Source organism: Leptidea sinapis, chromosome 26 (assembly GCF_905404315.1).
Source record: "Leptidea sinapis chromosome 26, ilLepSina1.1, whole genome shotgun sequence".
In the NCBI taxonomy this organism is placed as follows: Eukaryota; Metazoa; Arthropoda; class Insecta; order Lepidoptera; family Pieridae; genus Leptidea; species Leptidea sinapis.
The window spans coordinates 2,573,913-2,588,704 of record NC_066290.1 but is presented as its reverse complement, the minus strand read 5'-3'; the positions used below and the strand labels follow the sequence as shown (position 1 = coordinate 2,588,704).

Genomic DNA, 14,792 nt, shown 5'->3' with positions numbered 1-14,792 from the left:
GCATTCAAAATCAAGCAATTTTTATAACAACCCAAAATCTTCCACCCAACCCTCACATTCATTCATCCAGTTAGGTACGCATGATATATATTTACAGATAATACTGTTACTTTATAAGATAGTTATTCAATATTTCTTTTGTTACCTCTCACCAAACTTCTAGTTCGCCCTGAAGTTCGCATTCGCTCCTTCGGTACATTATTTTTTGGATTTCGCACCTATTCGCTACAACTTCGGACCGATCTAGAAGTTTGTGATATGAAAGTATGAAGAGAAAACGATATTTATTTATTATTTATCAAGGGTCAATGGTGAGATATATTCGTACACGTTGCGTCCACGCCTTACGTAATTTAATTTTTAACTTTAGGCTAAGTTTACTAGGAGGCCGGCTAGATAATGGGTACCACAATGGCGCCTATTTCTGCCGTGAAGTAGTAATGTGTAAACATTACTGTGCTTCTGTCTGAAGGGCGCCGTAGCTAGTGAAATTACTGGGCAAATTAGACTTGACAACTTATGTCTTGAGGTGACGAGCGCAGTTGTTGACCGCTCAGAATTTTTGGGTTTTTCAGTAATCCTGAGCGGCACTGCATTGTAATGGGCAGGGCGTGTCAATTACCAACAGCTGCACGTCCTGCAGACGTCTCGTCCCTTATTTTCATTAAAAAAATCCAATAATATTTATATTAAACGTAATTTTTTCGCTAAATATCATGTCTAACCAGTCGTGCTGTAGAGATCACAAATAACATATTTATCTTTCTAGAGTATTGTACTGAACTCACCGGTTCCGGAAACTTAAATACTCCTTTGTTGATCCACCCATATAGTCTGCGGCCCACGTCAAGATGTTTCATCCAGTTGGAACACAATCCAAGTCTCGGCTTCTTGATCTTCGTGGAATATTCAACTACTGCTACTAGAAGATCTAGTTTTTCACCTTTAAATATAAGAATAAAAAACATAAGCAAGCAATATACCTTATTCTAAAATATAAATAAAACACGTTTTAAAGGATTAAAACGCGTGTAATTGTAACTGTGTTTTTACATTAGATGTAGAAGATTAAATGGACTCATACTTTCATCTGCAGTCCCCCTGAAAACCAGATCTGGAAAGGTCTTAAACGTCGGGTTAACTTAAATAATAATCTAATGGAAAAACAATAACGATTACACGCGTTTTAATCCTTTAAAAAGTGTTTTATTTAAATTTGTAACACTAACGTTAATCAAAGAAAATTATTCTAAAATAATGAGGTTCTTTGTCTATATGAAGGATGATTAAAGGTTCTTGTACATATCGCCGGAACCGCACGGGAAGCGTGTGCACACAGCTTAATTGAGGAACACAAGATCAGTTTTTTTATATGACAGTAAGGGACGAGACGAGCAGAACGTCCACCTGATGGTGGTCCAGAAAAAGGCGCCGTTTTGGTACGCATAATCTAGCCGGCATCCTGTGCAAATGAGCAACCCACTGGTTCAATACAGCATCGCCAACGAAATGTCAAGATTTCTGGTATCAAGAAACTGTAAGTTTTAAGCCAAAAATGTCCGAGCGGCGTTGTATATACGTATATATTAACTTACACTACAGATAACATTAAAACATTCATTCAAATTAACATCTTATTTCGAGGTAGTAATATTCAAAGTTTATTGTATACGCTTATAAGAGACTCGTTGATTATTAAGCTCTTTCGCAAATTTCACCGGCGTCTCGTTTTGTTTTAGCAATTTGAATGTAATTATTTAGCAAAATGATAAAAAATCTCAAGGACAGTTTTTAACTGAACACTTTGTCATTGCGTGGCGTTGTATTCAAAGCGCGGTCGAAGCATAACTGAACGACGCGTAGGCAGAGATTGCTTGAGACAATTTTTGAGCATGATTGTATGTTGTTTGCTTATGATTCTAATATTGATATTGTTACGTGTAAGGGTTTGGAAAACACCAGCAGTTTCCGCAAATAATTTATTACGCGTCGCAGCAGCAGTAACTATTGGTACTAGTTAGGAGTACCCTCACTAACGAACGAGAATTTTCTCAAAAAAGTAGACAAAAGTTCTTGTGATTTTATGTTATATTTTCTGAGTTTAAAGCTTTCTTTTATAGCAGCTATTAAAACTAGTTCCCATCTTAAAATACTATCCCCGGTGTTCAGTTAAATACTGACCTTCGGCAGGCACACAACTGCTGGCTATAGAGAAGGAACGCGGCTTGATGGTGGAGAACAGCTCGAAGAGAACGTCTATCGTCAACTTGGACGTTGACTTGTGGAAATCTCGGAGTACCTTCAAAAAGCACAATATTATAGTTATTTACATTATTTTTTCGCTTTTATCTTCTTGAGATCTTTGGGGGAGGCCTTTGTCCACCAGTGGACGACTTCCGGCTGATATGATGGTGATATTATTTTTTATACTTGAGCATAATACATCAACAATATACCCTAATATGACATAATGAGTGAAGCAGTAATGTTTAAGTATTATTATATTTCATAACAAGTGAAATTACTGGGCAAATGAGATTTAACATCTTATTTCTCAAGGTGACGAGAGCAACTGTAGTGCCGCTCAGTATTTTTGGGTTTCTCAAGAATCCTGAGCTGCACTGCATTGTAATGGGCAGGGCGTGTCAATTACTATCAGCTGAACGTCCTGCTCGTCTTGTCCCTTACTGTCATAAAAATGTGAGCCGTCACGGGACGCCTGGCAGATGTGAAACATCGACATTATTTAGTAAAAGTAATATGCAGAAAAGAACATATTGTGATAGGAACTAAATATGTCATAATGGTAAAATAAAATATTACGATTTTTTTCCAGATAACGATGACTATTTATTGAATAAACATTTATTTTCATTAAATACAAAAATTTACGAATTTATTTCAAATCGTGACTACTTAATTCGTTTAATCAGTGACTTCGGTAATCGTTATATTCGATGTTGCCTCTGAGGACGGTATTACTGTGACAAGGCGACGCGTCGCCACGGCATGCGTCGCCACGCCAGAAATCTGTTTTACGTGCGGCTATAGATGTTTCACATAAAAAAAAAACTATTTATGCAGCAGAACTAAGTCTGCTTGATAAGTTGTCTATATATGACACACACACTTTTCATAACGCTCTCGTCACGCATTCACCAGCATACTTGGGGAGGCAAGCGTGCGTAAAGAAGTTTTATTTAAAAAAACTAACAATATTGTTTATAAAGTAATGTAGACTCGGAAAATATTTATTACAAACTGTATTGAAAATTGATCGTATTACCTCCAGAATGGTTCTCCTAGGCCTTCTACAATAGTTCAACCATTCCTCCTGACCTTCTGGTGAGCTGAGCTCTATACATTTCTCTCTCTCTAACTTATCTTCAGACACAAGCGCTAGAAGAGCGAACACGTATTGTGTGGGGTACGCCTTCAAATCCCAGTATTGTTCGGCTATCATGTAAACGGACAGTGGTTGCTTGAGGAAGTTCGGTACAGGCATGTCTACAAAATAAATTGCAGATAATTTTAATAAAACATTTCTTTACCGGCCTTCACAATGGAAGCAGCAGATGTTAATGTGCAGTCATCACCGACAGGTTGGACACAGTTTTTACTGCAGTTAAGCGATTTGTTGAACTCTGTAATTACTTTTACAATTTGTTATATTTTAAAGTGATAACCCACACTTCTGGGATTACTTAATTACACAAAAATAAAATTTGAAACCAAAATTTGATCAACGAACGGTTGGCACAGTTGGAAAGGCACTCGCACGGAACGCGAGAGGTCGCGGGTTCGGTTCCCGCCTCGTTCATAAAATTTTGTTTTCAAATTCAATTTTTGTAATTACTTTTATTCAAAATAAATTTCACTCTCTAGTACTTACAACGAAAAACATATTCTACAAACTAGTGGTGTAGGTTTATAATATAATACCATGCGTCGCCAATTACTCGTGACGTATTCAAACATACATTCGTGTTTATTGACTTGAATGCAATTAAATATAAATTGTGACTTAAAGCTACATTACTACTGCGCTAAGGCTATGAGAGACCACGATGGCGTGGTCTCCGTCTTCGTAAGCTACCACACAAGACACTATACTCATAACGCGTCCAAGCTGATCGTGCCACGGACACCAGTAACCTATAAAACTGTGTACATTTACGGCCGTTTTCAATAACGTATCTCTAGTTACTACGGATACATTGCTATCACCGTTTAATGACGAGAACTTATCTATCCATAGTTATGTCCAATATTGTTATAGTCCAATGCTCTATGTCGATAGGATATTGAAATGTAAGTAAGCGTAAAAGGATAGATTTGTCTGCCTCTAGTAAGTTAAACTAAGGATAGATAGGTTATTGAAAACCTCTGTTAGTCGGTAGCGGCAACAGGTTGCGCCACCTTGGTGACCCGGTGAAATACAGCCGTAAGGGTTTGTTTCACTGAAGGAAAATAAAGTATCGAATTGCCATAGGATTAATAAATAATTATTGGAGACATCGAAGTTCCGAATAACACAGATTGCGTCCACAATCACTTCACCGCTATATTTATTTACCGGACTAGCTGATACAGCTATAACATAGCAGGAAGTTCAGCTGATGTTAATTGATACGCCGTGCCCATTACAATGCAGTGCCACTCAGGATTATTGAAAAACCCCAAAACTTCTGAGCGGCACTACAAATGCGCTCGTCACCTTGAGCCATGAGATGTTAAGTACCGAAACACAGTAGTGTTTACACATCACTGCTCCACGGCAGAAATAAGCGCCGTTGTGGTACCCATAATCTAGCCGGAATCCTGTGCAAAGGAGCCTCCCACTGGTAAAAAACGCTTGTATGCTCGACGCGGCACAAAATTCTATAGAAAAATGAGACATCTCTCCTCCGCGTGATCCATTTCCACCTACGCTAAGCGGAGATATATTTTTTTTTATGAAAATAAGGGACGAGACGAGCCGGACGTTCAGCTGATGGTAATTGATACGCCCCGCCCATTACAATGCAGTGCCGCTCAGGATTCTTGAAAAACCCAAAAATTCTGAGCGGCACTACAACTGCGCTCGTCACCTTGAGACATAAGTTGTTAAGTCTCATTTGCCCAGTTATTTTACAAGCTACGGCGCCCTTCAGACCGAAACACAGCAATGCTAACACATTACTGCTTTACGGCAGAAATAGGCGCCGTTGTGGTTATAACGAAATCTGATTGGTTATCAAAATACATCCCCTCTCTTCTCCGCTTTGGTAGATACCGGGCTAATGCTGTTGCAAGACATGTAAATAATTATGTACTCAAAGTCGTAGTACATTTATTCTATCATCAATTGTTTTCGCAGCGCACGCGATGTAAAGAATATTTTACACCTTGGGTTACATTTTTGGAGTGTTAATAAGGATCCTTTAATTTTTGACAGTATAATATAGCCTATGTCACCCGGGGATAGTGATACAACTTCCCAACAGTAAAAGAAAATTTAAAAATCGGTTCAGTAGTTTTAAGCCTATTCAATGCAAACAAACAAATCATTCCTCTTTACGATATTAGTATACTTAGACGACTTATAGATTGTGGGATTCACCAGTGGGAGGCTTCTTTGCATACAATGCCAGCTAGATTATGGGTACCACAACGGCGCCTTTTTCTGCCGTGAAGCAGTAATGTGTACTAAGCATTATTGCGTTTCGGTCTGAAAGGCACCGTAGCTAGTGAAATTACTGGGCAAATGAGACTTAACAACTTAACTCAAGGTGACGAGCACAATTAGAGCTCCGCTCAGAATTTTTGGTTTTTCAATAATCCTGAGCGGCACTGCATTGTAATGGGTAGGACGTATCAATTACTGTCAGCTGAACGTCCTGCTCGCCTAGCCCCTTATTGCCATAGTAAATAATTTGAAACAGGACCTGAATGTGATAAATGTGTAAATATAAATAGGTAGTTAGTTTTAATCTTATTGCTAAGGAATGCATGTTTGTGTGTGGTAAATGAAAGTCATAAGTCAAGATATAATTTATTCGTCTTGCTGCCAGCCATCTTCCTCGCTCAGGAAGCGCCTCTTTGCCGCCGTGTTCATATAGGGGCGCAGCGCCCACTCCGTGTCAGCCGCGGCGGCCGCGTCTAGAGTTCCCAACTTTATCTCATACAGTTTCATCTGGAAGCGGGGGCCTATCTCCGACAACTCTATCTCCTTTCCGGCCTGCAAAGTGACAAACAACAACAAGTTTGAAATGATAGCTATTAGCATGGCTGTATACTCCGCATGGTGTTTTGTTGTCTCTGTCTCGGACAGCTGGGTCACGTGATTGCCCTAAGGGCCCGGCCACAACACTGCGTTGCGGCGTCACATCGTAAAAATCTACCGACGCCGCTTATACAAAGAAATATGCTTATAAATAATAAAATACAAATCGAATTGAGAATCCTCCTTTTCTAGGTTGGTTAAAAAATTTATAAAATATTGTATCGAATCAAATTTATACTATTTTTATGGAATAGGAGGACAAACGATCGTACCTGGTGTTAAGTTATCACCGCGAAGAATCACATGAGCGTTGCCGGCGTGTAAGGAAGGTGTACGCGCTTTTTTTGAAGGTACCCATGTTTTATCTTCCCGGAAACACCACACAAGGAAGCTCATTCCACAGCTTTGTAGTACGTGGAAGAAAGCTCCTTGAAAACCGCACTGTGGAGGACCGCCACACATCCAGATGGTGGGGATGATATCATAACTTGTGACGTGTCGTGGTCGAAGGTGGAATTCGGCGGCAGGAATCAGGTTAAACAGCTGTTCGGAACACTCCCCGTGATAAATTCGGTAGAAGACACACAATGAAGCGACGTCTCTACGCAACGCCAAGTGATCCAGCCGTTCACAGAGCAATACTCCATGTGTGGCCGGACCTGCGCTTTGTAGAGCGCTAGAATGTGGGCCGGCTTGAAGTTATGCCGTGCTCTATTGATGACGCCCAGCTTCTTCGAAGCCAATTTGGCTTTGCCCTCCAGATGGCCACGGAATTGGCAATCGCTCGAGATTTCGAGACCCAGTAATACTATCAATATTTCCAAGAAACGTTAAAACACGTTATCTGTACGATGTTGTTTTTGCAGTGTTGTGACATGGCCCTAAGAATACATCATCAGTTGCGATGACTGTTCTCAAACTATTTTCCAGTGAAACAACGCTATAGATGTGAATGACACTACAATAGTGATTATATAATAAAATGCTTGCAAAATACCTTTATGTATTTACGCTGTGTGCAGATGATGCAACTACTGTACTCAATAACTTTTGATTTGTATTAAGTTACATAAAAGAGGGATTGACGGACGAACTAGTAAATTATGTAATATGTATGTATACGTTACATATTAGTTAAACCATTTTGTTATCATCAGACACTAAAGACCTTTTGATTATGGCTCACTTTTAAATACCATATCCAATTCAAATTCAAATATTTTTATTCAAAATAGGATGTGACATCACTTATTGAAAGTCAAAAAACTACCACCCATTCCAAAATGAATGCCTCAGACCTGAGAAGAATGGGCGCAACAAACTCAGCGGGCTTTTTTTTTTCATCGAATAAATATGTTTACAAAGTAATATTGTACAATTAAACTTATTATTTAATAGCCTGAGGGCGCTCACTCCATTCCCAATCTGTGGTATCATTAAGAAAGTCATTTATGTTATAGTAACCTTTACCACACAAACGTTTTTTAACAATTCTTTTGAATAATGTTATACTTTTGTTTTGATATGTCTGTTCCTGGTGTTAACATTATAGTTATGACAGTATCTGGCAAATTCATGACTGACTTATGTGCCTATGAACATACATAACATTATCAAGAATATATTGAGAAGCAACAGTCAAGATGTTAATTTCTTTGAATTTTGCTCTGAATTATTCTTTAGGACCTAGGTTATAAATAGCGCAAATAGCCCTCTTGTGCAGCACAAATATTGTATTAATATCGGCAGCGTTGCCCCATAGCAATATACCATAGGACATAATACTATAGAAATAACTAAAGTATACTAGTCGCGCCGTATCTATGTCAGTTAATTGTCAAATTTTTTTAACCGCGTATGCTGCAGAACTAAGTCTGTTCGCCAATCCATATTGGATATGGGGGCCCCATTGTAATTTACAATACATGTACTGTACTAGTGATTTTACAGACTAAAAATAGACAAAATATTAAATGAGTCATTTACTTTACCTTCTTGTAGGTGTGTTGTCTGAAGCAAATGTAGTCATCATGGTTTGCAAAAGTTATAACACGCTTTGAGTCCGCCTTCGGAACAGGGAATAAGTACTTCAATATACTCATGGTTCTCAAGCCTGAAAATATATAAAATGTCAACTATTACCATTATTGCCCCTCAGACAAATAATATTAGTTGAAAGTGCAAAGGAACATTCTGATTTTATTTGCACATCACTAAGAGCACATTAAGAGTCTGTTTATATGTCTATTTATTGAAGACATTCAATTGATAAATTTAAATATTTTGTTAAAAAATGGCTCTGTCGTAAATTCTACTACTCCACAGCTGAATATCTGAGTGAACTGACAACCTGGGACTAGGTTATGATTATTTTATAGCAATAATAGTACAATATTGTATAAAAAAAAAAGAGTGCAAAAAAGAATGCTGGTTTTTTGCGGCGTTTCTTCTCTCAGAGCGCTATTTGTTTATGAAGCAGTGCTAGTGTTAGAGAAGACATCAAAAAGAATCAATTTTGAGAAAATAAATGGTGTTTATGCATTTTGATTATTGTAGTATGAATTTCGAAAACAAATTAAAATTGTAAGTTTTGATTATTTTGTTATATGGCAACATACCGCCATTTACAAAATACACAATGTTTATTTATGCATAAATAATTATTACCTACTAGCAAGCAAGTTCATTGGGTCTTGTCCGCATACAAAGAATTACTGCAAATGAAAATGAAATAAAGGTACTTATACTTTTCTTTTGCTTGTCCCACATATTATATACTATATCTTTAACCTCTAGAATACCTTTATGCAATAGTCGAACAGTATGATTTAACTCTAAATACTATCAAAATGATAGTAACTGCGGTCTGTAATTGGACATCACAAAAACAGATCCGGTACTAGTTAGTGGAAAACCGTTGGAAAAAGTAAAAGAGTACCTGGGATGTAGGTTGAATGGAAGCCGGAATCAGAAAAAAGGAATATTTACTAGTAATTTCACTAGTTACGGCGCCCTTCAAACTAAAACACAGTAATGTTTATACATTACTGCTTCATTACAGAAATAGGCACCGTTGTAGTACTCATAATCTTCCCGGCTTCCTGTGCAAAGGAGCCTCCCACTGGTATACCTGAGAGTAAACTAAGAATATACAAAATGTAGACTATATTGCTGACAGCACTGTCAATAAATTGATAATTCTGTAGTTTTCCGAATGTCAAGCAGCCTTGCAAATAAACGCTGGAAACATTATATGTCCGAATAAACCAATCATAGGCAAAATGTATATTTGTAAACACTGCATATTCTTGGTTGATTCTCAGATATAACCTTATACCAAGTTTATTTGTAAAGCCGTTAAAGTTTTCAAAAGAGCATACTAGCAGTTAATAACATAGCTTTATTTTGCTGTCATTTGTGATATGTGAACCTGATCTAAAATATGTATAACAATTCGTCAGGATCTCATAATTTTTTCAGGACAAATTGTATCCTATAAACACTTCTGTATCTAACCACCATGAATATAAAATTTCAATGGTATTCTATAAACTTTTCTGTATCTGACAAACGTGAATGTTGACTATGTTAAGTCAGTGAAGGTGTAACAAACAAAGACATCAGACTTACCTAAATCAGTTTTGAAGTTATGAAATATTAAATGTGGGTACTGTTCACTCATGGGTCCAATGTCTGGAATGTCATGCCTCATCACAACCCCAGAGAGAGTGAATGACGCTGTTGGTCCATACGGCAAATGACATATGACCTGTAAATTGACATTTCATTAGTAAAATTATTGTTTCAACACACATAGGATTTATACATGTACCAAGGAGAGCCATCCAGTGTCGCCCAGGATATAAACCATACATTTAGTGCAATAAAATGACTCTACTAAAGAAGATCAAAGACTAATGGTACAGGCACATTACATTTAACCCTGATGACATTTCATGACAACCACATTGACAATATAGGTAAGATAATATTTACTTAAAAATTGAGTATAATAATTCTTCATGATAAGAACTCAAATGAAATACTGCAATCAGATCTCAATACTACTGTGTCATTGCCCATGCAGCTGATATTTCCGCTACAAATTTCATGACCACTTACAAGCTATTATTATTTTTAAGTTGGTGTTATAGTCCTGGTTGCCTGGTCCTTTGTGGTGTTTTTGACCTTCAGGTTTCTCCAAGTGGGACAACTACTGGTTCTACTCAGTACAGTCCTCCCAACCAGACAATTTGTAAAAGTGATTTTTTCATGGCCAATATTGACCTGTGGCTCATTCTTCAAATACTACTGGTACTAATCTATATATATATATAAATAAGAGATTTCCATGTACATAGTCACTCATCACGATATCTCTGGAACCTAAGCCATAGGAATATTCCATTAAGAACGGATTTTACGAAATTCCACCCGCAACAGTTTTTTTTTATTATGAATGTCTGTTGGGTCAGCTAGTTTAATATATAACAACCTAAAAGGGCAATGGGAACATTACCTGTCATGTATAATAAATTTGTAAATTACTTGATCGTCAACAGTCTTCTTACCAAACTATCAGGCACTCCTCTATGTTCATGTACTACAATGAAGTCTGTGACATCATTTGCTCTGCAGGCATGAATCAGTTGTGACATCTCGTATCCACCTCTGTTCATTCTTTGACTGTTTGGAAATATTAATCTGAAATACACATTACAAATTAAATGAACTGAATGAATTTTATTGTAAGAATGAATTCCTAGAGAAGCTTTCTGCTGATTTCCTTCAAAGATGAGTAGTCATTAACATTTTAATTTCTAAAACACAACATATACTTCAACTATGTTAACATTTCCACATCGGCGCTCTCCTCCGCAAAATATTCGCCTTAGTTTAGCATGCGTTCGGCGCTCGCGCAGCGATCTCCCCGTGCGTATTATTTTATGTGTAGTAATAAAATGCTTATAACTAGGGTGATTTGAGTGAATGTCACTGAAAGCTATTGAAACAAGCTATAAGATCATGTATAAATTATTCATATTGTGTTTTTATTTTATTTCACACAGACTTTTCATTCGACAATAAGTGTAAAAATAGGTATATTTTAGAATAAATTATTATTTTCAATGATAATTACTTGTTTTATTTACTAACTTTTATGTTTTTGTAATAAACATTATAGGTTCTTTATAAAATAAAACCAAAATCTCCACAAAGAACAATCTTCGTGCACAGTCTTGATAACGACCACTTGCTGCGACACCCGGGAAAAAGTGAACACAAAAATGCTATGTCAATAAAGCTATGACGTTGAATATTGGTGGCCTTGAATTGTAACGAATATTGGTGGCCTTGAACGTAAATGTGTATCGGAATATCACTCGTTCATAATTGCGTAGGAAAATAAACCATCTTGTACATGTAATAAGGGTTAAAACTGGGTGAGGTAAAATAGTCCCTTGGGGCACAGACGAACTCAATTTCAAGTGCCTGCGGGCACCATCCGATGTGAAAAGGTTAAACAAGCCATGCATGTTGAAAATTGTCTAGATATCTTAAGTATAATTACACAGCTGTTTTAGACCTTTCGAGAGATAGGATTGAAAATGTTACTGCTGGGAGAATCATCCATCCACAAATCACAATTACCAAAAATAAAGTTTGTACTTTGAAACAATAGATAAAAAGTCACCTTAGTTCTTTGACAAACATTTTAAGTCTTGCACTTGGTTCTCGGGAAGTTGTGATCATGATTTTAGGATCCTCAACCCCTGCATACTGATATTCATCATCCTGAGAGTTAAGTGTGTTTGCTCCACCACTGAAACCACCTATCACTGCTGACCTTTCTGGACCTGTAGAGTAACACAGTGTGATGTGAAATAATGGTTAGAAATTAATAAAAATTGTGATAAGCTTGCCCCAACGATAGCTAACAAATAAAGTGCAGTCAAGTTTGCAAAGATTTAGGTTATCATTTCAAGCTAAAAAAACAATGTATTAATCATATCAAACAATTCAAGTAGCTTACCTTTATCGTCAAACTCTAATCTCTTCTGCAGAGCTAACGCTTCTTTGCGTAAATCACCGTGAATTGGTATGTTTTCTTCCAAACACTTTTTTAACTGTTCTTTCTTCGCTTGTATACTTTTTTGTTTATCTTCAGAAGATTTTCTATATAGATATTCACGGCGCAAACGCGCCTGCCGTCTCAACATTTTTATTGAATTATGATGTAGTAACAAGAGACAGTAACTATTCAGTTAAAGTGTAAATTAAATAATTCCGTTTCAAAATATACAGTACATTCGACAAACAGCATGCTTTTTCGAATAACTCGATACTTCAATGTCAAATATGTCAATTTGACAGTCAATTCGCGACTTTCAAATCGGCAAATCGTAGTTGGACCAAGAGGAAGAATTAAATAATGGGAACATATTATTTTTCTAAAGCAAAATTTGAAGTGTGAAATGGTCTGAAATGAAATGGAGAACGAAATAACATTTACATTTCTCACGAGCTCTACTTTTTCCGAACAAATGATAAATTCAGTAATTTCAAATACTTATATTTATAGTGAATAAAGATTATTGAATAAAGTATATTTTACTTAGACTTTACGGTAAAATAGAAGATCCTCTTTTCAATATTTTACCCCTGTTCGAAGTTTATATGAGCAGGTTGTCAATGGTGTATATAGATTTTTGGTCTAGTTTGGCTACTATTCCAATTTAGTACTTCACTGATATACATTTATTATTATTTTTTATATTTATTTTCTTACCTTCATGGCATTCCTCAAAATTCAATATATAGTGGGCTTTTATATCTAAATTGTGGGTTTCAAAAATATCAAACAAATCTTTTATATCCGCTGTACTATTCCGAGGTCTGATATTTAATGTATCTCCTGGATCAAATTTGAGTTTATCATTGATTGTCTTAAATGTTATAAGCCTTACATCCTGTAAAAGTATGTTTACAAAAATGTGAATAATAACTGAAAAAAAATCATTAAAACTTCAACTAAGGTGTAAATATCACCAACCATTTCTGCTGCTTAAATACTATTATCAAATAATATATAATTTGTCAAAATATATTTTAATTCAAGCATAATACTCACTTGAAAATGTGATTCATCTGTTATTCTCTTATTTTTTTCTATTTCCAAATGTAATGGGTTTACGAAATGTGCTGTGTTGCCATTACTAAAATAAATATCTTCATTGAAATCATCAACATCATCTATTCCCCTCTTATTTAGAGATACTTTCCATCGTGGTACAAATTTAGTTTCAGTGATCTCTGGAGTTACATTGGTGGAGCATAATTTTAGCTTTGTATAGAAATTCTTTAACCATGATGATAATACACCATTATGACCTAAATCATGTTGGTAGTCACACAGTGCTAAAAAACAATAATTTCTGTTAAAAAAAAACTAATGAATCAAAAAACTAGTTTTCAAGTTGATTTGTTAATTTATTTATTAAAATGTGGAGCAGGGCATCCAATACACTTATCCAAATGTCATCAGAAACATGACAAATGAGAGTAAAACTAGTATCAAATTGGAAGCCCTAACCCTTATCTGACTAGATAAGGTTATAGACTCTCACAGAAGCTATTCTCAGCAGTACTAGAGCAAATGATCAGAAAATTAGAATGGGATCATCATCAGATTGTGACAAAATCAACCAACAGCACAGACAGAAGCTAAGAAATAGGACTAGAAATTAACTCAAGTAAGACTAAAATGATGACAAACTCAGTGGCTGCAGACATAATCATCAACAAACAAAAACTGTCTTATGGAATATGTGTATCTCAGTCCGATTGTATATTTATTATTATGTACTGGGTTATTTGTGGTATGGTAAAAGTAAAAGGAAGCAGAAATAATTCAGTACTTACTCAAATTTTAATCCTTTCAAAAAGTATATATTATGTTAATATAATTGAATGATAGTTCAATTTGCATTTCTTAATATATCCACTTATACATATTTATAATGCCCTAAAGTAAAGTGTAAATAAAATTAATATTTCAACACATACCAGTTTCATGCAAAGGTGTACCCCCTAGTTGTGATAACCGTTTCTGTAGCTTTTTAGCAGCAAAATTGAACTTAGCATATGAGGAATCCCCTAATCCAACCACTGCGTACTTTAAGTTGATTAAAGAGTTTGATGGCAAGTTTTTCCGAAGCAGAAATTTCCAGAAGGTCTTCATATTATCTGGTTCATCACCATCGCCAGTCGTAGAACACACAAATAGTACTAGTTTCTCATAAATGAGATTCGAAATAGGGTAGTCATCCATAGCTAGAACAGGCCCTTTAAAACCGAGAACTTTTGTATCGCGCCATATCCTCTCAGCTATTTCTTGTGCCGTATAAGTTTGGCTTCCGAATAAAACTAAAAGTCTTACGTTATTTTCCATATTTAATTAATTTTATTTTTTAGAATATAACCTCCAAAACTAACAGAAAAGCCAATAAAATGTCAAAAATGTCAA

The 14,792-nt window shown here is 36.0% G+C and overlaps 2 protein-coding genes across 4 annotated transcripts in view; both read right to left on the bottom strand.

Moving 5' to 3' along the window:
- Nucleotides 1-14,792, bottom strand: part of LOC126972386 (NADPH-dependent diflavin oxidoreductase 1) — a 19,469-nt gene extending 4,677 nt beyond the window's left edge. Inside the window, exons 1-6 of one of the 3 annotated variants that reach the window (XM_050819095.1) lie at nucleotides 14,333-14,791; nucleotides 13,398-13,684; nucleotides 13,056-13,236; nucleotides 3,287-3,507; nucleotides 2,182-2,299; nucleotides 789-943 (exon numbers count right to left, since the gene is read on the bottom strand). In XM_050819095.1, the coding sequence (XP_050675052.1) occupies nucleotides 789-943; nucleotides 2,182-2,299; nucleotides 3,287-3,507; nucleotides 13,056-13,236; nucleotides 13,398-13,684; nucleotides 14,333-14,717 (1,347 nt within the window). In that variant the 5' untranslated portion in view covers nucleotides 14,718-14,791. Of the gene's footprint in view, nucleotides 1-788; nucleotides 944-2,181; nucleotides 2,300-3,286; nucleotides 3,508-12,609; nucleotides 12,747-13,055; nucleotides 13,237-13,397; nucleotides 13,685-14,332 lie in introns of those variants that run through there. The other 2 variants (XM_050819096.1, XM_050819097.1) reach the window with 2 other exon arrangements.
- Nucleotides 6,023-12,617, bottom strand: LOC126972397 (U3 small nucleolar ribonucleoprotein protein IMP4). Its single transcript, XM_050819114.1, has 6 exons — nucleotides 12,300-12,617; nucleotides 11,961-12,123; nucleotides 10,837-10,969; nucleotides 9,896-10,034; nucleotides 8,257-8,378; nucleotides 6,023-6,220 (listed from the first exon to the last, which is right to left on the bottom strand). Exons 1-6 carry the CDS (start codon nucleotides 12,484-12,486, stop codon nucleotides 6,035-6,037), a joined length of 930 nt encoding a protein of 309 aa, XP_050675071.1. The 5' UTR covers nucleotides 12,487-12,617; the 3' UTR covers nucleotides 6,023-6,034.

Excerpts from the sequence above, each read along its gene's own strand:
- LOC126972397 (XM_050819114.1), bottom strand. The coding sequence starts at position 12,486 with ATGTTGAGACGGCAGGCGCGTTTGCGCCGTGAATATCTATATAGAAAA. Across the intron at positions 12,124-12,299 it reads ATTAGAGTTTGACGATAAAG|GTCCAGAAAGGTCAGCAGTG; the intron begins GTAAGCTACTTG and ends GTTACTCTACAG. Across the intron at positions 8,379-9,895 it reads TAACTTCAAAACTGATTTAG|GCTTGAGAACCATGAGTATA; the intron begins GTAAGTCTGATG and ends ATATATTTTCAG.